The 27,361-nt window shown below is 36.0% G+C and overlaps 2 protein-coding genes across 2 annotated transcripts in view; both read right to left on the bottom strand.

Moving 5' to 3' along the window:
- mrps7 (mitochondrial ribosomal protein S7) overlaps positions 1-27,361 on the bottom strand; it is a 154,388-nt gene that overhangs the window by 33,247 nt on the left and 93,780 nt on the right. The window lies entirely within an intron of this gene.
- Positions 13,995-18,127, bottom strand: LOC307171455 (lipopolysaccharide-induced tumor necrosis factor-alpha factor homolog; the record flags this gene model as incomplete). Its single annotated transcript, XM_079893066.1, has 5 exons — positions 13,995-14,100; positions 14,511-14,658; positions 15,225-15,257; positions 15,392-15,424; positions 17,878-18,127. The coding sequence occupies 5 exons, from the start codon at positions 18,125-18,127 to the stop codon at positions 13,995-13,997; spliced, it is 570 nt and encodes a 189-aa protein (XP_079749192.1).

Raw genomic sequence — 27,361 nt, 5'->3', positions numbered from 1 at the left:
GTTAGATATTATTATTTTTTTATGAAACATTTAAATTAATTGAATTTTTTTTCGATTAGATTAAATTGTGTTGTTTAACAACCTCAACCAATATCCCACATCTAGTGTAATTTATCATGTGTCGCAAACTCATGTTTACTACATTATAACAACTATTATAAGACTATTCGATTTGTTAGGCTATTGATATATATTGTGGTAAGTAACCTAAGTTTAGTCCCTTTTCATTTTTTACGTCATCCAATGAGACGTCTTTACAGTACAGTTACATTTTGTAATTGTTTATTTTTTTACTATTTAAATCAATTGTATCATACAAACTTGAATTAAATAAACAATTACAAATGATGGTAGAGAGTAACACTAGAAATGTCAAGGTTTTTTGTCAAGGTTTCTTTCTCTCTCTCTCTTGCTCACTCTCTTTCTATCTTTCAGGTAACATTTTACATACATAATGGGTACAACTATGGTATATGTTTTTTATCATCTCATACATCTATTTTGTAACTATTTCAAGTGTAATTATTACCAGATATTGTCATTAAACCCTTTCAATTACAAATACTTAGATTTGGTATTGACTTTGAATTGCTATACCTATTGCAAAACAACATCGTCACACTATAGTAACGCCCTCCCACATATTTTGCTAACTGTGCTTATTTCCGTTATTGGCATATGTAGCATTGGGCGGTAATAGACAAGAAATGAACAGTTTTACACCATCATACTGATAATGTTTCTTAGTCATTCTGCAGTTCTGCAGCTTGAACCACTAGGGAAACAACCCTTACAAAAGCATCTGCCAAATGTATAGACGTGAATATAAGTAATGAAGGGGTCCAGGCCCCTGCTGGACTACCTAAAGAAGAAATATAAATGGATAGATAATGTGAACACATTTGATTTTTGCTTTACAAAATGTATAAGTTGAGTACCTGCATTTGTTGGGTCTTTGTGATGTTTGGTATTACATTTTCTTAACCACACTGTCATCATGACAGAGAAGAGAGCTAACATTAAAAAAGACACATTTTTCAGACACGTTTTTAATGTTGTTCATACGTCTATGTGGTGTTTTTCGACACCATAAGTCGACACCATTGCTGAGTATTTTCTCTTTAAAACTGCAGTGAACCAAAGACAGTCTCAAAAACACGGTTTGAAATCGCTGGTGTTTCTGACGTCACAAACTACCTTGTAACCAATCAGGTCAACGTGCGATCGTCAGTGAGTGTATCTCTGAGCTGGAGTGAGTGAGTGGAGGCGGGGCTCTTTTGCATATTCATAGAACCGCATATACTAAATGTGGCAACGGTGTAGTGTTACATTCAAGCTATTTTAAGGCATGAATATTTTTTTATTCCAAGGAAAAAAATAAAAAATGTCATTTTGGTGATCAAAGATGAGTTTTAAGGGATAAAATGATTGAATACAGGAGGACTTTAACGTCCTCATGGTTGTGTCTGTGCATATTTAGGGATTTCCAGGGGCTGTTCCTGATTCATTTATCATTTTCAAAAGCAGAACACCACATACATATGCAGAGATAAATTATGAGCTCCGTTTTGTTCAGACAATGCGTGGAGTCCGCGTGACGTGATCACGACGAGCTTTGCACTTCAAACACTTTCCCATCTGCCTCTCTCATTAATACCATTCTTTCAAAAGCATCAAAAACCTCAGGAAAGGTTGGACAGCTTTTATTTCCCTTTATTAAAAAGGAGGAGCATCAAACCTCAATCTCTAAACCTTCAGAAGTGTTTATTAAACCATTCATCTTCTCACATCTCCCGTTATTGCTAGTTAGTGCGTTATTAATGATTGTTTAATGTATTCTGTATTCTGTGCTGCTCGTCTCTCTCCCCGCGGCCTTGATCTGTGCGCGCTGTGACTGAATAAACAGTGTTTTAACACCCCAGACAAAAAAAAAACGTTTTTATCTGAGGATGCATCTAACAACAAAGTCTAGCTGACATATTGAACCTGAGTGGAGGCCACTGTGACACCCTCAGAAGAGAGACTGAACCAAGCGCAGCTATTTGTGCATTTGACAAAAGGGTTTTTCACATTTACAATAGTTAACCCTGGGTTAACAGATTTTTTTTTTTTTTTCATAGTTCACACTGTTGTACTTGTTCTTCACTCCAATTAACATGCATGAAAGTTGATGTGATCGTAGCAAGCTCATGAATGCTTAATAAGTCAAGGGGTGTACAGTTTATGATTGGTTATTTGCTTCTAAACAACAGCCCATTACAATTTAACACCGCATCCTTCGGTACTGCAATGCAGGGTTTTAAGGGTTAAAAATGATGCTAACCCCATTTGAAAATTTCTACAGTTTCTTTACATTCATTGGATTAAAAGTTAAGTTTAAAAACATGCGAACCAATGGTTTGCTTAGTGTGATTTTTTTTTTTTTTCACCCATAAAACTGTTGTCAGTTTGTATTTGTGAAGCTTTAGTGAAACATCTTCATAGTTAATGTGATGTAAATCTGTAAATCAGATCTCTGAAGCAAATATTATCTCTGAATCTACATTATCCCTTAATTACAAGCTGCATTTGCATTCGTCTTTGATTAATATCTTCTCTCGCTTCTCTTCTATTTGCCATTGTCTTTCGAATCAGATTGTCCATTTGAATGGTGTTTGGAGTGGAGCATTATAGAGGTCAGTGCTGCAAGGTTATAGAGACAGCTTTGTTTACTTTTCACAGCTCTCGTCTGATTATATCTGATTTTCTAACCCTTAAGCTGATGTCTCTGGGTTTGGATGGTCAGATCGCCTCATAATGAAATGACTGGATGATTTACTACTTGCTATTTCTAGTCAGTAGCAGGTTTAATTAGGAGGAGGAACATTAACATTCTTGGAGAGCATTAATTTGGCAACAATTTAGACAAGCCTATAGTAACAATTCCAATTTGAGAGCTCTCTAATTCAGTTGTTACTAGTAAGAATGCAATTGCAGAGCTCTTTAATTTAATTACAGAGCTCTGCAATTATACATATCTTTAATTCGTATTTTTACTAGTAAAATTTCAATTAGAGAGCTCTGTAATTGTAATTCTTACTAGTAATAATTGAATTAGAGAGCTCTCTAATTGTAATTGTTACTAGTAATAATTGAATTGTAGAGCTCTCTAATTTTAATTCTTACTAGTAATAATTTAATTAGAGAGCTCTGTAATTGTAATTCTTACTAGTAATTGAATTAGAGAGCTCTGTAATTGTAATTCTTTCTAGTAGTAATTGAATAAGAGAGCTCTCTAATTGTAATTGCTACTAGTAGAATTGAATTGTAGAGCTCTCTAATTGAATTCTTACTAGTAAAAATGCAATTACGACGAATAATGCTGGGTACAATTTAAGCTAAAACGGCTTGCCATAATATGCTAGTGTTGCAGATTTAATCTCTTTCTGTAAAATTGAACAGAAATATTGATGAATCCTCTTGCACTCATGTAAGAATTGGATTAGAGAGCTCTCTAATTAAATTGTTACTAGTAATAATTGAATTGCAGAGCTCTCTAATTGGAATTGTTACTAGTAAGAATTTAATTAGAGAGCTCTGTAATTGTAATTCTTACTAGTAGTAATTTAATTAGAGAGCTCTGTAATTGTAATTCTTACTAGTAGTAATTGAATTAGAGAGCTCTGTAATTGTAATTCTTACTAGTAGTAATTGAATAAGAGAGCTCTATAATTGTAATTGCTACTAGTAAGAATTGAATTGTAGAGCTCTCTAATTCAATTCTTACTAGTAAAAATGCATTTACGACGAGTAACGCTGGGTGCAATTTAAGTTAAAACGGCTTGCCATAGCATATAGCAGAATTCACTATATACATACTTTGACTAAAAGCCAGAAAACTGTCTTTACAGGACTTGGATGTTTAATTGACCTTGTCATCTTTTGATCACTATTACTATTGCATATGCCCAAATTTTGTGGCTTTTTGAGAATAGTTGTGCTGTTATTTTTCCAAGTGATCAGATTTAAAGATTTTCCCTGGCAAAAGATGATACGGCAGGTAAATCAAGGCGTGGTCACGTTTACCTTTGCTTTGATGAAATTTCACAGATGAATTCCAGTCTTTCCAATAGAAATCCACATAATCAGAAGTTTCGTGTGAGAGTGAAGTTCACCACTCAGATTTGGCTTATATGTTCAAATTCACTACTCTGAAGCTGCTTGTTTTGAAAGCGACTTCTGTGTGAACAGTACATGCTTCATACATCTCTATTGACAATGGACACTGAACCTGTTTTTTTGCTAACATGACCACACCTTAAAGGAATAGTTCACCCAAAAATTACAATTCTGTTGTCATTTACTCACCCTCAAGTTATTCCAAACCTGCATTGGTTTCTTTCTTCTACTGAACATAAAAGAAGATATTTTGAAGAATGCTGGTAACCAGACAGTTGATGGTAGCCATTGACTTCCTATAGTATTATTTTTTCCTCTTGAAGTCAATGGCTACGTCAACTGTCTGGTTACCGGCATTCTTCAAAATATCTTCTTTTCTGTTCAACAGAAGAAAGAAACTAATACAGGAAAACTTGAGGGTGAGTAAATGATGACAAAATTGTAATTTTTTGGAGGCCGTTTTCACATTGAAACCTGGCTTGTTTTTTCCCTTACCTCAGATCGTTCCAATTCTGGCAATTTCACTCAGATCTAACAAAAAAAAAAAATGGTCTTGGTCCATTTGAAAATTAACTCTGGAGTGGTTCACTTATGGTGAGAACGCAAACCGAACCAACAAACCAAGCTGTATTAATTTAAAATGAGATTATGATGGAGACTTATGGATTGTTGACTTGTGCTAGAATTCAAGCACTTTAGAGGAAACAATATGCATTACTTGTCAGTGACATAAAGTGCAAATGAAAAAAATGAGCAGTCAGTGTAGATACTTAATTGATATTGTGCATATAAATTAGATAATATCAGCACAGATGGTTGGGTCTCGATGTCATTTCAGTCATACGTAATATCTAAGTACAGTTCATAAAGGTATTAGTATTGTGTGTGTGTGTTATCATGTGGCCGTTGTTTACAGTTGCAGTAGTCCTCTGCGTTGCCCCCCATCCCTCCCTATGAAAGGAGCAAGCTAAAGGTCACCGCCTCCCTTAGTGAGGATGTTTCAGTTAAAACAGTGCAGCACCATACGCAGCGTTTCATGTCCCCCGGGGGGTTTTCTTTGAGCCGCGGGCCCCTCTGGCCACACGCGAGGCCCCAGCAATGCAACTCTTTGAGGGATGAAATGATAAGGCCTGATTATAGAGTGATTATATCTGACACTAGCCAGGCATGAAAGGCGTTTGTTTTAAGGGACCCTTGTTTTCAAGGTCCGGTTTAACATCAAAGACAAAGAGGACATGTGATATTTATTAAAAGGGAAAAGAGCAGTGGCAGGTCACTTTCATTTCCTTGCTGTATGTCATTTTCTGGCTCAACCCGTTGGACTTTCTTATCTTCCATGGAAACAAATACAGAGAGAATTTACTTCTCTGTTGTTGTTCACTGGTCAGAAAGAGCTCACCTTTAAGTCTCTATAATCGACTGGTTGGTATAGTGACCTAATAAAAGAAGAAAACCAATTCTGAATTCAAATAATCTATATATTGATAGTCATGCCTAGTTAAGTAATAACGTTTAATAAATAAGCATGAATGTTTAATGGAAGATCCTACTGGTGAATACAGTAAAATTTGTAAAATACAGACTAATAGATATTACCATACTTTTCCCATATTACAAGTTTTGGGAAATTGTATAAATATGCATATATTATCTAATTAAACTATTCTGTTCTAATTTGCATACATTTCCATAACAGAAATCTGAACTTTTGATAAAGCCAGGTTCAAAATTCTTGTTTTATTTTATTGACACAGGTTTTAGACTTAGGTTTTGCATGAGAAAAAAAAATCACTTTTAGGAAAATGCCTTTAAAGATATGTATTGTAATTGAAATCTATAGACGAAAATAAACACTTAAATGTGTTTATTAGATGTTCTCTTTCCACTAGTCTGAAAGAAGACAAGTTATGGAAGCAAAATAGTCCTAAATTGACTAATGCCTAAAAAAAAACAAAGGATTTGCTTGTAGAGTCTTTCCTTAAAAGGGTGGAAAAAACAGTGCAAATATTATTTGTTGTTGATGTTATAGGTTGTACATCCAATTAAGCTTATGTTGGCTTAAAATTCATCATTTCTAAAAGGATGTGTTCAGATCCTTGCTTTGAGCAATAGTGATAGTGCTGCTTAACTTGGCAAACAACACCACTAATGAAAGATAAATGGGCCATTTTAGCTTTTGTCTTTCCTACAAAGCGAAGGGGTGGTGTGGGGTTTGTCTGACAGATTTGAGGCTCTAAACAGAGCTCTGAAAGTCTTCCCCTCCAGCTTTTGCTTTGATTCATTTTCTGAATCAGGAGACACAAATGGATGTTCATTGACAGGTGATAAGTCAGTGGAGCCGCTCTCTCCCTTCTGTTCCCCGCGGTGAGCCTGCAGCACCTGTGTGCAGATGCATGGACACCTGAGCACTCCCAGAGGAACGTTTACTCCTCATATGTTCACCTTTCATAGCTCACAAGACTTCATGGTTGTGATTCATTTAGGTAACTTCACCTCAGATGTTTTTCGGGCAGAAGTACACTGGAATGTTTTTCCGAAGTTGTAAATGCATCAGAGATTGTTGGAGTATGCTTTAGAAAATAGTTTTCTTTATACTTCAAAATTTCACATTTAATTCAATGTGTTACTTGTCATTTCCCCTAAAGGGACATGGTGAAGGAAAAAAATATGAGATGGAGGAAAAATGATTTGTCAATGCTTTTGCGTTCTCTCGCAAATGTTTTGCGTTCCCCCGAGAAAATTTAAGTTCGCTCGCAAACAGCTAAAAAGATTTTGCGAGTGAATGCAAAGTTACATGAGTGAATGCAAATGTTTTTTGCACAAGGTTTTGCGAACAAATGCAAAGTCTCGGGGCAACGCAAAGGTTTTGAGAGCGAACGCAAAGTTTTGCGAAGGAACGCTAATGTTTTGCGAACAAACGTAAAGTTTTGCAAAGGAACGCAAAGGTTTTGAGAGCGAACGCAAAGTTTTACGAAGGAACGCAAAGGTTTTGAGAGCGAATGCAAAGTTTTACGAAGGAACGCTAATGTTTTGAGAGCGAATGCAAAGTTTTACGAAGGAACGCTAATGTTTTGCGAGCAAACGCAAAGTTTTGCGAAGGAACACAAAGGTTTTGAGAGTGAACGCAAAGGTTTTGAGAGCGAACGCAAAGTTTTGCGAAGGAACGCTAATGTTTTGCGAACAAACGTAAAGTTTTGCAAAGGAACGCAAAGGTTTTGAGAGCGAACGCAAAGTTTTACGAAGGAACGCAAAGGTTTTGAGAGCGAACGCAAAGTTTTGCGAAGGAACGCTAATGTTTTGCGAACAAACGTAAAGTTTTGCAAAGGAACGCAAAGGTTATGAGAGCGAACGCAAAGTTTTGCGAAGGAACGCAAAGGTTTTGAGAGCGAATGCAAAGTTTTACGAAGGAACGCTAATGTTTTGCGAGCAAACGCAAAGTTTTGCGAAGGAACACAAAGGTTTTGAGAGCGAATGCAAAGGTTTTGAGAGCGAACGCAAAGGTTATGAGAGCGAACGCAAAGTTTTGCGAAGGAACGCTAATGTTTTGCGAATGAACGTAAAGTTTTGCAAAGGAACACAAAGGTTTTGAGAGTGAATGCAAAGTTTTGCGAAGGAACACAAAGGTTTTGAGAGCGAACGCAAAGTTTTACGAAGGAACGCTAATGTTTTGTGAGCAAACGCAAAGTTTTACGAAGGAACGCAAAGGTTTTGAGAGCGAATGCAAAGTTTTACAAAGGAACGCTAATGTTTTGCGAGCAAACGCAAAGTTTTGCGAAGGAACGCAAAGGTTTTGAGAGCGAACGCAAAGTTTTACGAAGGAACGCTAATGTTTTGCGAGCAAACGCAAAGTTTTGCGAAGGAACACAAAGGTTTTGAGAGCGAACGCAAAGTTTTACGAAGGAACGCTAATGTTTTGTGAGCAAACGCAAAGTTTTATGAAGGAACGCAAAGGTTTTGAGAGCGAAAGCAAAGTTTTACGAAGGAACGCTAATGTTTTGCGAGCAAACGCAAAGTTTTGCGAAGGAACGCAAAGGTTTTGAGAGCGAACGCAAAGTTTTACAAAGGAACGCTAATGTTTTGCGAGCAAACGCAAGTTTTGCGAAGGAACGCAAAGGTTTTGAGAGTGAACGCAAAGTTTTACGAAGGAACGCTAATGTTTTGTGAGCAAACGCAAAGTTTTATGAAGGAACGCAAAGGTTTTGAGAGCGAACGCAAAGTTTTGCGAAGGAACGCTAATGTTTTGCGAGCAAACGCAAAGTTTTGCGAAGGAACGCTAATGTTTTGCGAACAAACGTAAAGTTTTGCAAAGGAACGCAAAGGTTTTGAGAGCGAACGCAAAGTTTTACGAAGGAACGCAAAGGTTTTGAGAGCGAATGCAAAGTTTTACGAAGGAACGCTAATGTTTTGAGAGCGAATGCAAAGTTTTACGAAGGAACGCTAATGTTTTGAGAGCGAATGCAAAGTTTTACGAAGGAACGCTAATGTTTTGCGAGCAAACGCAAAGTTTTGCGAAGGAACACAAAGGTTTTGAGAGTGAACGCAAAGGTTTTGAGAGCGAACGCAAAGTTTTGCGAAGGAACGCTAATGTTTTGCGAACAAACGTAAAGTTTTGCAAAGGAACGCAAAGGTTTTGAGAGCGAACGCAAAGTTTTACGAAGGAACGCAAAGGTTTTGAGAGCGAACGCAAAGTTTTGCGAAGGAACGCTAATGTTTTGCGAACAAACGTAAAGTTTTGCAAAGGAACGCAAAGGTTATGAGAGCGAACGCAAAGTTTTGCGAAGGAACGCAAAGGTTTTGAGAGCGAATGCAAAGTTTTACGAAGGAACGCTAATGTTTTGCGAGCAAACGCAAAGTTTTGCGAAGGAACACAAAGGTTTTGAGAGCGAATGCAAAGGTTTTGAGAGCGAACGCAAAGGTTTTGAGAGCGAACGCAAAGTTTTGCGAAGGAACGCTAATGTTTTGCGAATGAACGTAAAGTTTTGCAAAGGAACACAAAGGTTTTGAGAGTGAATGCAAAGTTTTGCGAAGGAACACAAAGGTTTTGAGAGCGAACGCAAAGTTTTACGAAGGAACGCTAATGTTTTGTGAGCAAACGCAAAGTTTTACGAAGGAACGCAAAGGTTTTGAGAGCGAATGCAAAGTTTTACAAAGGAACGCTAATGTTTTGCGAGCAAACGCAAAGTTTTGCGAAGGAACGCAAAGGTTTTGAGAGCGAACGCAAAGTTTTACGAAGGAACGCTAATGTTTTGCGAGCAAACGCAAAGTTTTGCGAAGGAACACAAAGGTTTTGAGAGCGAACGCAAAGTTTTACGAAGGAACGCTAATGTTTTGTGAGCAAACGCAAAGTTTTATGAAGGAACGCAAAGGTTTTGAGAGCGAAAGCAAAGTTTTACGAAGGAACGCTAATGTTTTGCGAGCAAACGCAAAGTTTTGCGAAGGAACGCAAAGGTTTTGAGAGCGAACGCAAAGTTTTACAAAGGAACGCTAATGTTTTGCGAGCAAACGCAAGTTTTGCGAAGGAACGCAAAGGTTTTGAGAGTGAACGCAAAGTTTTACGAAGGAACGCTAATGTTTTGTGAGCAAACGCAAAGTTTTATGAAGGAACGCAAAGGTTTTGAGAGCGAACGCAAAGTTTTGCGAAGGAACGCTAATGTTTTGCGAGCAAACGCAAAGTTTTGCGAAGGAACGCTAATGTTTTGCGAACAAACGTAAAGTTTTGCAAAGGAACGCAAAGGTTTTGAGAGCGAACGCAAAGTTTTACGAAGGAACGCAAAGGTTTTGAGAGCGAATGCAAAGTTTTACGAAGGAACGCTAATGTTTTGAGAGCGAATGCAAAGTTTTACGAAGGAACGCTAATGTTTTGAGAGCGAATGCAAAGTTTTACGAAGGAACGCTAATGTTTTGCGAGCAAACGCAAAGTTTTGCGAAGGAACACAAAGGTTTTGAGAGTGAACGCAAAGGTTTTGAGAGCGAACGCAAAGTTTTGCGAAGGAACGCTAATGTTTTGCGAACAAACGTAAAGTTTTGCAAAGGAACGCAAAGGTTTTGAGAGCGAACGCAAAGTTTTGCGAAGGAACGCAAAGGTTTTGAGAGCGAATGCAAAGTTTTACGAAGGAACGCTAATGTTTTGCGAGCAAACGCAAAGTTTTGCGAAGGAACACAAAGGTTTTGAGAGCGAATGCAAAGGTTTTGAGAGCGAACGCAAAGGTTTTGAGAGCGAACGCAAAGTTTTGCGAAGGAACGCTAATGTTTTGCGAATGAACGTAAAGTTTTGCAAAGGAACACAAAGGTTTTGAGAGTGAATGCAAAGTTTTGCGAAGGAACACAAAGGTTTTGAGAGCGAACGCAAAGTTTTACGAAGGAACGCTAATGTTTTGCGAGCAAACGCAAAGTTTTGCGAAGGAACACAAAGGTTTTGAGAGCGAACGCAAAGTTTTACGAAGGAACGCTAATGTTTTGTGAGCAAACGCAAAGTTTTATGAAGGAACGCAAAGGTTTTGAGAGCGAAAGCAAAGTTTTACGAAGGAACGCTAATGTTTTGCGAGCAAACGCAAAGTTTTGCGAAGGAACGCAAAGGTTTTGAGAGCGAACGCAAAGTTTTACGAAGGAACGCTAATGTTTTGCGAGCAAACGCAAGTTTTGCGAAGGAACGCAAAGGTTTTGAGAGTGAACGCAAAGTTTTACGAAGGAACGCTAATGTTTTGTGAGCAAACGCAAAGTTTTATGAAGGAACGCAAAGGTTTTGAGAGCGAACGCAAAGTTTTGCGAAGGAACGCTAATGTTTTGCGAGCAAACGCAAAGTTTTGCGAAGGAACGCCAAGGTTTTGAGAGCGAACGCAAAGTTTTACGAAGGAACGCTAATGTTTTGCGAGCAAACGCAAAGTTTTGCGAAGGAACGCAAAGGTTTTGAGAGTGAACGCAAAGTTTTACGAAGGAACGCTAATGTTTTGTGAGCAAACGCAAAGTTTTATGAAGGAACGCAAAGGTTTTGAGAGCGAATGCAAAGTTTTGCGAAGGAACGCTAATGTTTTGCGAGCAAACGTAAAGTTTTGCGAAGGAACGCAAAGTTTTTGAGAGTGAACGCAAAGGTTTTGAGAGCGAACGCAAAGCTTTGGGGCAACGCAAATGTTTTGCAAGCGTACGCAAAGTTTCTTGGAGGAACGCTAATGTTTTGCAAGCGAACAAAGTTTCTCGGTGGAACTAAATTTTTGAGTTCATATTCAGATCTTTGACTTTTGATGGCAGACTTTGTCATGACATCTTGGCAAATCTGAGCACATTTTATGATTATATTATATATTAAACTCTTTACTTGTTGAACAAAAAAAACATTTCAAAAAGTCTTTGCTGTCCTTCCTTCACTCTTAAAAAAAAAAAAAGGTTCCAAAAAGGTTTTTTTGCAGTGATGAAAAACCGTTTTTTGTTCCACAAAGGACCTTTCATTGAACAGTTCGTTTGTGCAATAAAAAGGTTCCATGGATGTAAAAAGTTTTTCATGGAACCAACAATGTCAGTAAACAATCTTTATTTTTTGGAGTTAACAAATGTTAAACAAGTTTCAAAAGGGTATTTTCCAAAGGAAAGTCTTTGCTGTCCTTCCTTGTGTTACAGTAGACCTCAGGTCTTGAGGGTGTTTAACACTCCTGTTCATCTGTTTAAACTCCACCTGTGCTCAGTCTTCAGCCCTGGTTCACTGGGTTCATGCAGTTCAGCAGTGTTGGCACACTAATCTCTCTCTCACCTCACGCTTTTCTACACCTCTCTGCCTGACACAGTTTGATTAATTAGTATTGCATGCAGCCGAGTGGTGGCCACCATTCCCCTTACGGCTCAAACATACACACAGGCTCTCCCTGCCATTTCTCTTTTACTCTTTCGATCATAAACGTTTTATGGGAAACCAAAATGGATGAAAAAATGTCCCTGCGAACTATGCAGAGTAATAATGCAAAAGAACAATGATAATGATAAAGACAATATTTCATTTTTTAATCAGTATCATAGCTTAGCTTGGGATCTATTGGGATTTGTGGACAGTTCTACCTTTTCTTTTTTTTTTCTTTTTTTTTTTGTAAAATTCAAAGCTGATAATGTGAAGCTTATCTTTATAAAGTCCATACTATAATACAGTTCAATGTCAGTATTGAAATTTGTATCACTTTGTCTTATTCTGCATCATGCATTCTTGGCAGACAGTTTTTTTATTAAAACAGCGATTATTAAAACATAACAGACTGCAGTTTATTGATATTTATTTGCACAAACCCTTTTTTGTTATTTTACTATTATAGTATTTATTCATATTTTCAGTTAGCTTTTATTATATTTTTAGCTTTCATTTAATTTTCATTTAAGTTTAATAATTTTGGTATGTGTGTTTTGTCTTTTTTATTTTAGTTTTAGTAATTTTAGTACTTTAGTACAACTTAAAAACTACAGTTAGTTGCCAAAGCAACATTTACATTTTTTTCATGTAATATTTAATTGCATTTATACATTTATAATTTCTTTACTAATTAAAAATATAATTGTGTATATATAAAAGTAAATTAAAATTAGAATGGTAACCATCTGACTGTTTCCCATCCATGTGCCACAGAGGGACTTGCTTTTGGAATAGCTTACTACGCCATCTGTTGGTTCTTGAAAAGATTGCAGGCAAACAGTTATGTTTTTTTTTATATATGTATATATACTGAATAATGCAGAATTATTGCTATACTGCTATACTATAACTGTACTGCTAAAAAAAAAAAAAAATTCAATATCAAACAAACATGCAGAGCACAGATCAATGGTACTGGCATGATTATGCTTCACTGATTGTATTATTTACAGAGCAAATGATGTAAAAAAAAATGTGTTAATGTTTACATATTTATTCTCATTGAAATGGTTGTTGTTCCAAAATTACACAGAGCCTGAATACTAATTTTTATACAGATAATTTCAGCATCTCTTGTCCCTTGAAATTGGCTTCAGAAGCATTTATTAATTTCTAAATTAATGTAAATTAAAATTGTACACGCTCATTTCAGTGTAATCAAATGACTCAATCAGGCTGCCCTGTAAATCTCTCTGGGGAAAAGAGTCTAAATTACAGGAATCCAAACAACATGTAATTAAATGTAGGTGTAGGTTATAATCAACAAAATTACTGTTGTTGGATTCAGTATAAGGTTCAATTGTTCTTTCTTAGAATAACTCACTGTATTTAGCTAGATTTATTCAAACCATCTAATAACCTTAATTTTATTATAATGATAATAGCAGTTGTCAGCACTGAAACCCTTCATGTAGAGAGGCTAATTGAAAGGTTGAGGCTGAGAGGTGAAGATTAGTAGAACTGGGTAGCATAGTAATATAATGCAAAATAATTACTGTGTGTATATCTAAGCATATAAATGTTGATAAATGTAACATTTATAACATTAACCCTAACATTAGACTGACATCAAAGCTGTTAGTTCACTTATTTACTTTAAAAGTTCATACTTAAGATACATTAAAATGACAAAACACTAAAAGACAACTGTGATTACAGGCAGAGTTCTGACAGAAGTTGAATGTAAAGCTTTAAAGCGGTTATTATATTCTATTTCGTACAATTTTTCTCTTTGTAAATATCTTAATAAATATTTTATAGAAAGTGAACATTGTAGCTTTTACATTCAGTTAAGTGATACATTTAAAATCATTTTTTTAGAGACTTGTGTTGGAATTTAATTTCACATAGGGTGGAAACTACTGTGAAATAAAATTCTGACACATCCCTTTTTCTTATACATTAGATCCCATTAAATTCAAAGACCAAGAGGGACATGTTTGCATCCCGATCACATGCGCTTGTAGAAAGACAAGATATTGTTGCAGTTGGGGCAGCGATGCTCAACATCTTTACAAGAATCCATCCAGAAAGGTGCTAGACAGCATGGCCAGCACCTGCAAAACAGACATGAGAATCAATCAATCACCTGTCTAAGTCTGTCTAATTGACTCGAACTACCGTAGTTGCTCTCTAATTCTCTGTTCTTCAAGACAAAAGGATATGATGTACTGCAAGTGTTTTATGGTGTCCCATTGAAATTGAAACTTTCAACAAGCCTACTTTATCTAATGGGAGACCAAGTGCACTCTTAAAAATAAAGGTTCCAAAAGGAGTGATGCAATAGAAGAACCATTTGTGGTTCCCCAAAGGTTCTTAAAAGAACCATTTTAAAAATCGAAAGAACCTTTTTGTGGAATGGAACGGGAACGTTCATGGAACCATCATTGCCAAAAAAGAAGCTTTATTTTTAAGAGGTGTAGTAAGTTCTATGAAATGATCAAGGAGTAAGAAGGTTGAATTTTACCCAATGAGGGCAAGGCAGCCGCAGGCCATCCAGGTCATGAGTCCGGAGTAGTGATCTGTTATAGTGATCACCTGGTGTTTACAGTGAGGGCACGTGGTCTGACCAGGTAATTCACGCAGGCTAGGCAGCATCACTGTGGTCGTTACGGCTGTAATGCACACAAACGCAATAAACAATCCTCTTCTTCGACTAGTTAGACAATCGAACAACTTAAATGGTAACATTGCCATATTGTTTCCTTGTTTGTCAATTTTTGATCTTCAGGCAGTGGAAGGGCTTTTGGTATTTGGAGGTATCAAGTTGAATATCTCACACATGACTTTAAATGGTGTGTAGTATTACACTGAAAAAAGGGTGTAGGATTTACTTTGAAACAATTTTCACTCAATAACAATATTTTATTTTACAAATAATTGCGAAGAAATGGCAAGTATCACATTGAATTGTAACTGTCGCACTGAATTTCAAGTATCACATGTAATTCAATGTGATACTTGAAATTCGATGTGATACTTAATACTTGTAATTCAATGTATCAAGTATCACATCGAATTACAAGCGTCACATTGAATTACAAGAATCACAGTGAATTAAACGTGAAGTATTGAAGTAGAAAGATTGAAATAGTATTTTCTTGTAAAACATACTCCAATAATCATTAAAAGATTAAAATAATTTAAGTTGTCAGATTGATAGTTGAAAACGGAAACTTACTTGTAGTTCTAGGATACATCCCAGGGTTCGGACCTTTAAAAAAGATTTTAAAAGGGTGCTATTGCACTAATTCAATGATTTACAATGGACAGAATAGTATTGAGTCATTTGGAAAAATATCTACTGAAATAACTGTTTGAGATTGATCATTGAAAACTGTAACTTACTGGTAGCTTGAGGGTACATCCCAGGGTTTGGACCTAGAAAACATTTGTTTTAAACATGATTAAAAGATTGTTAATGCCAGTATAGTAACTTAAGTCATTTGGAGCTTTTCTATCGTTTGATAGTTAAAAACTGCAACTTACTGTTAAGTTGAGGGTATATCCCTTGATGTGGACCTTTAGAAGAAGATATTAAAGCTGTCACTGGCAGTAGATTCCTTTATTTTATCTTAAAAAGTATTACCACAATAAACCACAGTTGTCATGTTCTTTATAGCCATCTTATATCATTTGATCAACTTGTGATTGCCAAGTCGCCTCTATTTATATAGCACCAGTGTTGTATAGATTACATGTTACCTGGATTGCGTAAACAGATTCCAAAAATTAAGTACTTGTAATTATATTATATTATATTATATTATATTATATTATATTATATTATATTATATTATATTATATTATATTATATTACGTTTTAAAATACTTGTAATCAGACTAGTTACTTTTTTATACATCACATATTATTCATACAATGCCAGTAAATCGTTGATATTGTATTGATTATGTTTCATGTTTTAAAGGAACCGTATGTAGGATTGTGGCCAAAACTGGTACTGCAATCACTTTAAAAATACTGTAGAGCGGTGTATCCCCTCCCCCTACCCCCTGACTCGAGGTTGCCAGATAAGCTGCAGGATTCAGCAGAAACGTAGGCTGCTTCAATGAGCTTCCAATGGCAAGTGACGACGAGACGTACACAGTAAGTTTTTTCTGTTATATTCATTAGCAATGGTCATACAGGTCAACTTGCAGCATGTGTAACTTAGTCCACGATATAGCAGCTATGTGAAGAACGAATGACGAATCATTTTTTCTGAGGTAAAGTTAGGCTTATGTCTCAATTACGTTTCAAATTGCCATAATGGGCGTGCTAATGTTGTTTTCCTCAGCGTCTCAGCATAATGACAGAGAAACAGGCTCCTATAATGCATTGCTAATGTTAGCATACGTCCATGTGAGCTAACGTTACGTTACTTTGCACGAACATGCATAACTTTGTTCGACTGTCATGAATATATGAAATGTCCATTGACATCAAGTACAAGTTAGCCAAGCATAGATGAATCTTACCTGTCCAGGAGAAAATTAGCAACGTTGGCGTCTGTGTTCAAATTCTTCTCCGGTTTCAGCCGTCTCCATCTTTCAAAAGCATCTCCAATACAAATTCTGGTTTTATTTCGGACTTTGTCACGAAGAATTTCTGAATTATAACAAGGTCTTTTTGATTTAGTAACTTTAGACATTTTTACCCAACTAGAGTTAGGGTAGGTTAGCGCAAAGCTGGCAACCCGGATCCCGAAACACTACTGACTTCGTGATTGGTAGATAGGTGGAGGGAGGCGCGTCAGGCCAAAACACAAGATGACAACATCAACATCAGTTGAGGGCTGGAAGTCCACTTTTTAAATGACAATATCCTAGCCATACTACTGTTGTCAGTGATGTAAGTATTTGAAATGAACATGATTTCTTAATGTCTAGTGACACATCAGGGCCATTTTATGATTAATTGAAATAGATTTCTTACATACAGCTCCTTTAAATTTTCCTTTCTGAAAATAATGCAATAATATGCAATAACGCTTGTATACATTCAGAAAGTCTTCTAGTTTTGCGAAACTGCACACACATACCAAACACTAGTCAGGTCGCTATAATTGCATGGAAAACGTAGGGCCCTATCATACATTCGGTGCAATGCAGCGCCAGGTGCGACGCAAGTATCTTTTGCTAGTTTCAGCCCAACGCAGTTATCATTTTCATGTCCTGCGCCATGTTGTTTAAATAGCAAATGTATTTGCACCCATCTGTGAACCTACAGTATGGGCGTGCTGGCCTGAAAACGAGGTGTGTTCTGGCGCATTGTTGACACGCTGCTATTTTGAGACAACTGAAATAGACTGTGCCATTGAACAACTGAAACCTGGTCTAAGGTCAATGGCGCAGTATTTTTTTGTTATTTGAAGAGCGCGTTAGTAATATGCGCCTATAGGTGGGTGCTTATTATTATTTCAAACACATTTTTGCTATAATTTCTATTATTTGAAAAATATTTTTAAAAAATTATGATTTATTTAATTATTAGCTTTTCATTAAACTCACAAACCCCCTGCAGTTCCTTCACGAACCCCTGTTTGGGAAACTCTGACATAATATCATGTTTAATGCAGTTCATGTGGTTGATAACAAATAATGGAATATATTTATTTCTCTTTGTATTTTTTATATATAAACTATTCTATTCAATGTGACAAACGAGTTAGGTCAAAAGTAATCTAAAAGTAGTCTGATTATATCACCAATTATTTTTATTTTTTTTTAAGTTGCTAAATTGTATTTTTGAATAATGTGTTACCATTGTCTTCCTTCATATTATATAGGCTTTTTACATTGTTCCACTTTTAAGAAATGAACCTGAAACATACCTCCCTGATAGTTTGGATTGGCTCCGGGCTCTGGGTACGAGCTGTATCCCATATTAATATTGGGATATGGAGGTGAGTGGTAACCTGGGTTATGGGACACATCTTGTCCTCCGTAATCGACTGGAAGACCCGGATAGGGTGGAGCAGATTCAGTAGCCTCAAAGGCTTCCAAAGCTTCTATAGCCTCCAAATCCTCCAGATATTCCACCGTTTCCAAGTCATCCAATGCAGCTTCCTCTGTCTTATCCATATTCTTAGTTCCCTAAACAATAAGTCATAGCAGAATGACACAGAAAATGAGTTACAAGTGAGGTTTGCTGTAGTTCTTGGGTGTTTGGACTACTTGCACACCAATGCAAATGCCCAAAAAAGACACATTCAAATCTTTACAGTCCATCCAAATTTCATTCCAACATGGAAATGTTCTGTTTGTAAAGTATTTTGCACTGCTTTTCCTTTTGGTCATGGAAACAGACCTTAGTTTTCCACCACATCATTAAGACCAGGAACTGAAGACATATGAAGTATAGCTATTACTATTACAAAAGGTTATTGTGTCCCTAATAACAACATTTTCTCTGTTTTGAAGTCTAAAAAAGAAGCGAGACCACAGTAAATGCTTGATGAATGCAAAAGAATAACAGCAATGATGAATTTTCCTTTTTTATAAATGTGAATTCAGGTTGATTGGGACCATTTCAAGAACACTGTTTCCCAACAATGAGTTTTCTAGACTGTTTCTCTCATGCTTTGTCAAAGATTTGTCAAATAATTATTTCTGTCGTCATTCACACAAAGTCAGAAAACTGAGCTCATAGACACAGATTGCAAATATACTATAAAAGTGTGCTATGTGTAATTATACAAGGAATAATTGAACCATTGAATCATTGAAAATGATTACGACTAACTCATACTTCTTTCTGGCTAACTTATCAGTCAACTGTTGGTCATTAGATCATATCTAATTAACCAAAGGAAAGCTTCTGTATATTCATCTTTATCTCTTTCCACAATGATAAAATCTGCGTCCAGACCAACTTACCTACAAGTGAGGTTGGATGTTGTGTTTTATTGGAGACCAGAAGAAACCAAGTTCAGGAAAAGGAGCAATGGGTGTGTATGAGTTTTAGAAGAGGGTGAAGAAAGGAAGCAAAACAGGGAGGAGATTTAGACCGAATCCAGACCATATACTCTTCCGGTGATACTTAAGATGACTCTGCTCAGACGTCTGACAGAAATAAAGTCAGTCTGGTTAGTAATAAGTGAAGCTGGTAATGTTGTTTGTGGAGTTGTTTAATCCTCCTCTGCTGAGATCTTCACAGATTTAATGTCTTCTTTACTCTTCAGTTGATTTCATCTAAGGCTGTGTCTGAAGTCAGCTGTAGTTCTTGTGTTTCTGCTCGTCTCTTTTTCTGTTCTCTTCTTTCCTTCAGTGATTCTGCTTGTTAACAGGCTTATTAAGGCTGAAATGACTCCATATTTAATATACACAGGTTTTGTGGCTCAGATAAGGTCCAGTTCTGGTTTATTTCTTTGCTCTTGGCTGACATGTGGCATTGCTATGGCCTGCTTGTGGCCCAGATCTGGCAAACAGGAATGGTCCACTCAAGTGCCGTCATTCCACGCTGCATGTGGGCCAGATCAGTATTCCACAAGTGCCAGATCTATGTGGGTGAGATTGGTTTTCGAAGGCTCAATACTAATTCAATCAACATACTCAATCGGGTATAGTTGTGAATTTTATCGAGAAGGTCTCAGAGCAGATATTTATTTGTCCTTTTTTTATATCGTGGCTCTATATGATCTGTCTATGTTCTGCGGTTATTTATTCATGCTTATGCATTAGTTTGGTTTTCTTGAGCCTTGCCTTGCCATTAGTTTTGCTGCATGCAGAGTCATTTGAATATCTTTGTTAAAAGAAGTAAATATAGTGATTAGATTATTGAAAATCTTCAAATCTTATACGATTTACAGTATATAATAAAAATGTAGGCTACTGTATTTTTTACAACTTTTGTATTTCACTATTAACCTTGTGTGTGTGTGTGTGTGTGTATGTATGTGTGTGTGTATATATATATATATATATATATATATATATAATGTATATATATCGCTGTTTTCAGACCTATGTGGAATTAATTTTTTCAGCTGTCAGCAATATTGTTTGTTTAAAGCAAAAGTCTATTTTGTAAGTATTTTGTATTGTAGCTATAACTAATGTTGTGATTAATCGACTTTGCACTATGGAAATTAAAAGGGCAGGCCTTAAGATAGCCAGTGATGTGCTGCTTTTAAGTCATGACATTTGAATGTCCTTCAAACTCTTTTTCTCACTGTCACCCTCACACGGAAGAAGCCTGTTGAAGTGCTCCAGAAAATGCTCTATTAACCTCATTTCTAAACATCTCTTCATCAAGGGGGATTCTTTTGCAGCATCTTTGATAAGTAAATTAGATATTTTTATTCACAAATCAACTTTTCTTTCATAGTTTTACTGTAAATTGAGAAAATATCAATGTTGCCATATGGCAATGCTGTACCACAGTGGAATATATGTTTATTGTAGTATAGTATATACTTTTTTTTTTTCATAAATCTTTTAATAATAACTTATTTGAAAAAATATTTCATGGTTAGAACATAACCCAATGACCTAGATACAAATTATATACAAGTTTGAATTTAAATGTTTCCACTTTCCAGCACTAGATGTCACTGTCACTTAATTATTGTGGGCTGTTAAACCAGTTCAGTTTTTCTAACTAATGGATTCCAGCACTGTCAGCAAGATTGTTTGTTGTTGCAAGATTGAACGTATTCTGTGAGATGAAACATAATTTGCATTCTTAAAATGTATGACACCTCCTTTTTAAATCTGCTTGTATCTAAATATTCAGTTTTGTTCAAAAAGATAGGAGTCCTTTCAAAAGAAACAAACAAAACATTTCTTCACTGATGGATATAGACTGCCTTCAAAATATATTTTGAACTCTAGCATTTTGCTCTTACAGTCTGGAGTAAGATAATGGGCCCTCTCATACACCCGGTGCAATGCAGCGCCAGGCGCAACGCAAGTGTTTTTTGCTAGTTTCAGCCCATCGCAGTTATCATTTTCACGTCCTACACCACATTATTTAAATAGCAAATGCATTTGTGCCCATTTGTGCACCCATGGGCTGCTGGTCTGAAAACGAGGTGTGTTCAGGCGCATTGTTGGCACATTGCTATTTTGAGGCAACTAAAATAGACTGCGCCATTGACCAACAAAAACCTGGTCTAAAGTCAATGAGGCAATTTTTTATTTTATTTTTTATTAAAAGAGCGCGTTAGTAAAATGCGCCTATAGGCGGGTCCACAACGCCTATAGGCGTACACTTTGTCCCGTAGATGGTCTGCTAACGCTTTAACCTCGCGCACGAGCAGATCCATTTCCTCTCTGGAGAAGCGTTCAGTTTTTCCACTTGCAAATTCTGCCATGTAAATAGCGAATCCACCATAGCAACTGGCTTTTAGAGGGAATGGGAGATGAGACTCTGATTGGTTTATTGCACGTTACGCCCAAAACACGCCCATTACTCATTAAGAGAATAGAGACAACCCTTTTAGACCATGCGCTGTGCGCACCGACCATTTTTCCAGTCGCTAAACAAGCTAAAGACTCAGACACAATGGGTTTAAAAATGGGCAGTTATAGTTAGCTCTAATTTAAATATTTTCTCGTGAACTTTAAGGCAGGCTGTGTCTTCTGTAATGTCTTTTAAACCAAGTGGATATCTCGGGCAGGAATTGTTGTTTATTTGGCCTCTAAAACCAGCCTTCTTCCACTGAGTAATTGACAGTTCTACTTATTTTTGTAAAACGGGTAGTTCCAGTCCTTGATTATGTTTGGCTAATTCACTTCCGAAGCCGTTGCAAAATACTCTTTATAAAACAGATAGTTCTGGTCCTTGATTCTGATTGGTTGAGCCACAAACATACACCTGTGACCTCTCAGTATCCAGTATTTTTATTATAACCATTTAAGCCTGTGAAGCCGTGGTTTACAGTGAAGTTAGAACAAGGTGGTTTTAACAATGCCCCAGCTGTTCTAAATTCACTCTAAACCACGGCCTCACAGGTCTTATTGCTTTATTAAACACACACCTGTGACCTATTACATCAGTTCTGTTACATGGCTGTGTCCGAAATCGCCCCTTATACCCTTAAATAGGACACTCTTTGAGGGGACGGCCAAGAGTTCAAGATAAAGCTTTTCACTATACTGGAGCTGCCAGTTTGCTACGTTTACTTACTCGTTTTCATTCACTCCTTCAAGTGAGCTATATTAGTGGACTAATGTAGGGAATGGTGAATGAGGGTATATCTTCCCTATAAAAAAACAACAGACTAGAGTGTATTTGCACTGACAACTTACGTAGACCTTGATCTTGTTCTAGCAGCCACACTCGAATGTTTCTATGTTGCCCACTAGATGTCACTGCCAGATAATTACTATGAGCAGTTGATTTTTATTATACTTGCAGTTTACAAAGTTCAATTGAAATCCTTAATTAATTGAAATTAAATTAAATTTAGAGTTATTAATTACACACAGTATTGAATACTCACTTTAAATCATTAAATTAAATTAAACTCAGATATTAATTATGCATACAGATTACAATGTTCACATGAAATCCTTTAAATTAAAGTCAGGAGGACTCACCAAAACCACATAATTATTCTAAAAATTGTAGACAATTAAAAAAAGCTGTTTTTCTCTTTATGCTTTTAACATTTGTTTTATAACACAAACATTGCACCACTTTTCTTCTAAGCAAAACAAACACACGATTATGGGCATGCATGTTCAGATAGTCATGTTTACATACAACACATTTTTTCTGTTTACATTTATATAGGCTCCATTACAGTGCAAATTGCAAGTGTGGTAAACAGACACGTCTTTTGACTTGCAGTTGGATTTTAACACATTTGCTTGCTTGAGTGCATTTTATGTTGGTAAAAACAGTGGCATGTTAAGTTCTTGTTGAGATGGAAACAGAATTTATCTAAAGCTGTTATTATTATCCTTGTTTTTCATGTCAAACCCTGCAGTCCAGCATTAAATGAACGTTGTCTCTTGGTTTGAAGTGTGCCAACCTCATTTTGCAGTCAGCAATTTAGTTATTTTTTGCCTCTCTAATGCTCTGTTCTTTACCCTTGCAACCCTGCGGTCATTTTCCATAACAATTTAATCTCTTGTATGTGTAGACCTTGATGCACTGGTGAAATTAGGTAGGACAAATTATGATTATTTCCTATGAGGGGAAATAGTTTCCAGGAAGTGTCATGTCACTTAACGGGCATGTTATTGATGTATGACCATTTGCCATTTTTTTTAATGGGTTCAGGTGCTTCTTGGAAAATTTCAATGTTTTCTCGGAATGATTCAGATGAGCAGTCCTCAAACCACTTTGATCTTTTACTTTGATTAGTGGAATCAAAAACATACGTTTCAGATATAGTAGTCAATACTGAGACACACGTGAGACAAACACACGATCTTCTGCTCTTTAGGTAAAGTTCACAGTGAATCGGTCAGCATGAGAATGAATGCCAAATGTGATTTCGAGCTGCAGGGTCTAGGGTGACTCAACTGGTTTTACAATACAATACGTTCAGGAAAATGCAATTTGCTAACAGCTTCCCAAAATAACCTCCAATCCCATCTCTATTCAAATTAAATCAAGGGAAGCTAAAATGTCTTATTTGTTGAATACTACATGGAATTGCATTTTTCTCATAAACCCTTATCAATGGTGCTTAACCCCACACTAAATTGTCCAATTTAAATAGAATAGGACTTAAAGGGCACTGGACAATGTTATTTTCACCCTCCCATCTAACTGTCTATGTGTGTGAAAGGGTTCGGGTGACTGAATGCAGTTTTCTCCAGCAGGGCGTTTCCCACGTCAAACATTAGAGGAACTGAAGGTGCGTTCGTGCCATACCGTAACGATTCTGAACTGTAAAAAGCCTTCACACCTTCAAAAATCCTTTTAACAGTTTTCCTAAAAATCAAACATAAGTGACACAAGCAAGGGTGCTCCTATTGAACGGGCACCAATCTTTATTGGCCGATAATAACTTTAGCTTTAGTGCGATCAGATGACGCAAAACTCACGAGACAATTTTTCTATGCACAGCTAATGTTCTCTATAATATAAGCTAATGTTCTCCACTATATTCTCCGTTCTAGCAGGTGTCTAAAAAGGACAATACTTTAGTAACATCTTTGCAGAGAGCAGAGACATTGCAACGACAGCAACCCTACAGCAAGAAACTAGAGCTGTGCGATTTAGTGCATTTCTTTCCTTCACAGCGGTGCACTTTTCTTTCCTCCCTAAAAGCCCAAACTTAACGTCCTAATCAGTGATGGTCCTAAAATACAGTCTACTGTTGCTAAACTGCCGGACGTGCCCGATAATAAAAAGAGTTATTAGAACTGCATTAAGCAGTGAAAGAGATACTGTGTGTTCCCTATGTGGCAAGCAAAGTGAACTTTACGCTCCTAAACGGCTAAACACGCAAAAATATGTCAAAATGCCCGACTTTGTAAGTATTCATTTAAATACCGTTGGTTATGTTTTAAGTGAACATAAACAATTGGGAAATAAGTTGCTTGTGTATCAGTATATTGGATCTGTGCGTTCAGTCTTAAAGTGACAGCAGCCTAACATTGCTGCCATCTGTTTTAATAATATCAATCAAGAAAAGACAAAGAGACAATCACTCATTGCTCTTTAGAAGATTTGTTAGGATTAATATTATTTAATTTATACATGCAGACTTTTGATTACATTCTGTTGATAATTTTTATCATTATAATATATTGAACAGGAATGCTATATTTGTTAAGCTCTAAGCTGATCCTAACCACCTCTAAAAGAGGGAATGGAATATGTTGCATGTTGCTCGCCAATATTTAGTAGTGCAAAATAATTGTCACTACCTTCTCATGTCTTAATTTTTTTATACTTAAAATACATTGTTGTTAAGAATAGTATTATTTCGGTGATCGCCATCAGTGATTGTATCGGCCAATACTGCTTTCAGTGATTGGTAAATGATGATCTGCCTCAAAACTTATGATCAGAGCACCCTTAGACACAAGTGCCTTTTGTTTGCATTAACTCATGGTTCTTAAAAATGCTTAATCTGTTTTTTTTTTTTTTTTTGTATATTTAGTTTAGTTAAACTTTATTTTCCATTCGGTTTGTCACAGGGCAGAAATAAATATATATATATATATATATATATATATATATATATATATATATATATATATATAATTGTGTGTGTGTGTGTGTGTGTGTGTGTGTGTGTGTTTATATATTTATATATTTATTCACTCGAATGTTCTTTACACATTAAAATTAAACAGAATTACACTTACCACAAAATCATTTAAACATTTCCAAACCTCTCACAATAGCATTAAAAAGGTTTTAAAATATTTATTAAAATTTATTAAAATAGCACTATATGCCAACCATTCTCTTGTATTACTTTAAAAAAATAAAATAGTATGGTTTAAAACTGCCATTGGATCAAACTATTTTTATATACATTTCCTCTAGTCATAGGAATTTTGAGTCTATGCCCAGATTGGAGCATTTCAAAAGAAGAGTGAAGGGGATTAAATATCTTTAAATATCACAATTGCCATTTTTTCCCATAAAACAAGTAAATATGTCCTGGAGTGAATGTCGTTTATGCCCAGTGTTCTTATTTGCCTGGTTATTTACTTGTGAGAGTTTGTTCCTGTTTAACTGTGAGATTGAAACAATCTTATATCTTATGTTTAAAATATGTGTGCTGATGTCTTGCCTTCTTCTTATGGATGGATTCAACATTACTTTGGAAGTTAAGTTTGTCGATAATTGTCCCGAAGTATGTATGTTTCCCCTTTTTTTTTTTTCTCCCTTTATGCTTTTACTATCTGCTGCATTGTCCTCAAATTTACTTTTTATTTATTTAATTTCAGGATTAATGTGAACAACTCGTTCTCTTTTTCTCTTAATTATGCTCATGCTGTTTGTGCATCGCCAACTGTTTTGCTTCACTCAGCAACACTTCAGTTGCAGATTATGTCACCACATGACTCCCCTCCCATACAGAGAAAATATGTAAAGAGATACTCTGTTATCAGATATTTGTTTAATTGTTAATGTACAAATGGTATTTTGGAGTATTTCGTACATGTACATTTTTTTTTTTTTTTTTTTTACCATCAGTGTTTCTGTAGGATCAACAAGTATCCATATAAATTTCAGTAAACTAATGCAAATAAACTTGACATTTAGCACTAATAGAGTACAAATGACAAAGTATACAGTCAATCACACAACTCCAATGAGAGGGAACCAGTGTGAATAAACCACGCCAAAAAAAAAAAATTAATTTGTTTTTGCATTACCTGCAAACTGGGTAGGGGATCCTTAGTTCCCAGCATGCTTTGTATGGCAGTTAATGGGAAGAATGTATGTTGAATATAAATTCAACATTGAATTTAAGTGTTATTTTATGTGTTTTGGAGAAAGGGGAGACATAAACAGTGTGACATTTTCTGACTCAAATTATTGAGAAATGATTATTTAGCATGCTGCTGTGTGTTATTAGTTAGCAGGCTTCTTTTTCCCCTCATCATCTGCATCTGTCTTGTGTGGTGTGCCCCAGGGATCCATTTTGGGACCTTTATTGCTTTCCCTTTATATGCTTCCCTTGGCCCATATTTTTTAGAAATACAACATTTCATATCACTGTTATGTGGACGATTCTCTGTTTTACCTTGAAGTAAGGCTTGACACCACTGTTTCATTCAATGAGCTATTGAAATGTTTAAATGATATCAAGAGGTGGATGACAATAATTTTCGGCCGCTAAATGAGGATAAAACAGAGATTTTAATTCAAGGTTGTCCTACAATTACATTCCTCCCCTGCTCTGGAAGCCCAGTTAGGTCCTCTCTCAACTAGTGTACACAAACAAATCAAAAACCGTGGCGTAATCTTTGACTTAAGTGCTATAGAGGAAGCTTTTTCGGTTACACTTTGTTTGAATGTATCTCTGTTACAGTGTAAATATACATACATTAGTTATAGTAATTAATTACAAGTACTTACTATAGGGTTAGGGTTTGGTTTATGGTAAGTTGCATATAATTATACCTTATTTATAGTTATTACTATAGTAAATACATGTAACATAATGTGTAACAAGGGCACATTAAAATGAAGTTATTGAATTGTGAAGTGAATTGAATAACTTCATTTTGATGTGCCCTTGTTATACATGTAACGTAATGTGTAACAAGGGCACATTAAAATAAAGTTATTGAATTGTGAAGTGAATTGAAGATTGAAGTGAATTGTGATACATGCACTTGTAATTTCATGATTAGATGACTGTAACTCTCTTTATTCTCTATTTATCT

Source organism: Squalius cephalus (genome assembly GCF_949319135.1).
Source record: "Squalius cephalus genome assembly, chromosome: 1".
In the NCBI taxonomy this organism is placed as follows: Eukaryota; Metazoa; Chordata; class Actinopteri; order Cypriniformes; family Leuciscidae; genus Squalius; species Squalius cephalus.
Note: the sequence above shows the minus strand (reverse complement) of the source record. Positions and strands in the feature narration are given on the sequence as shown.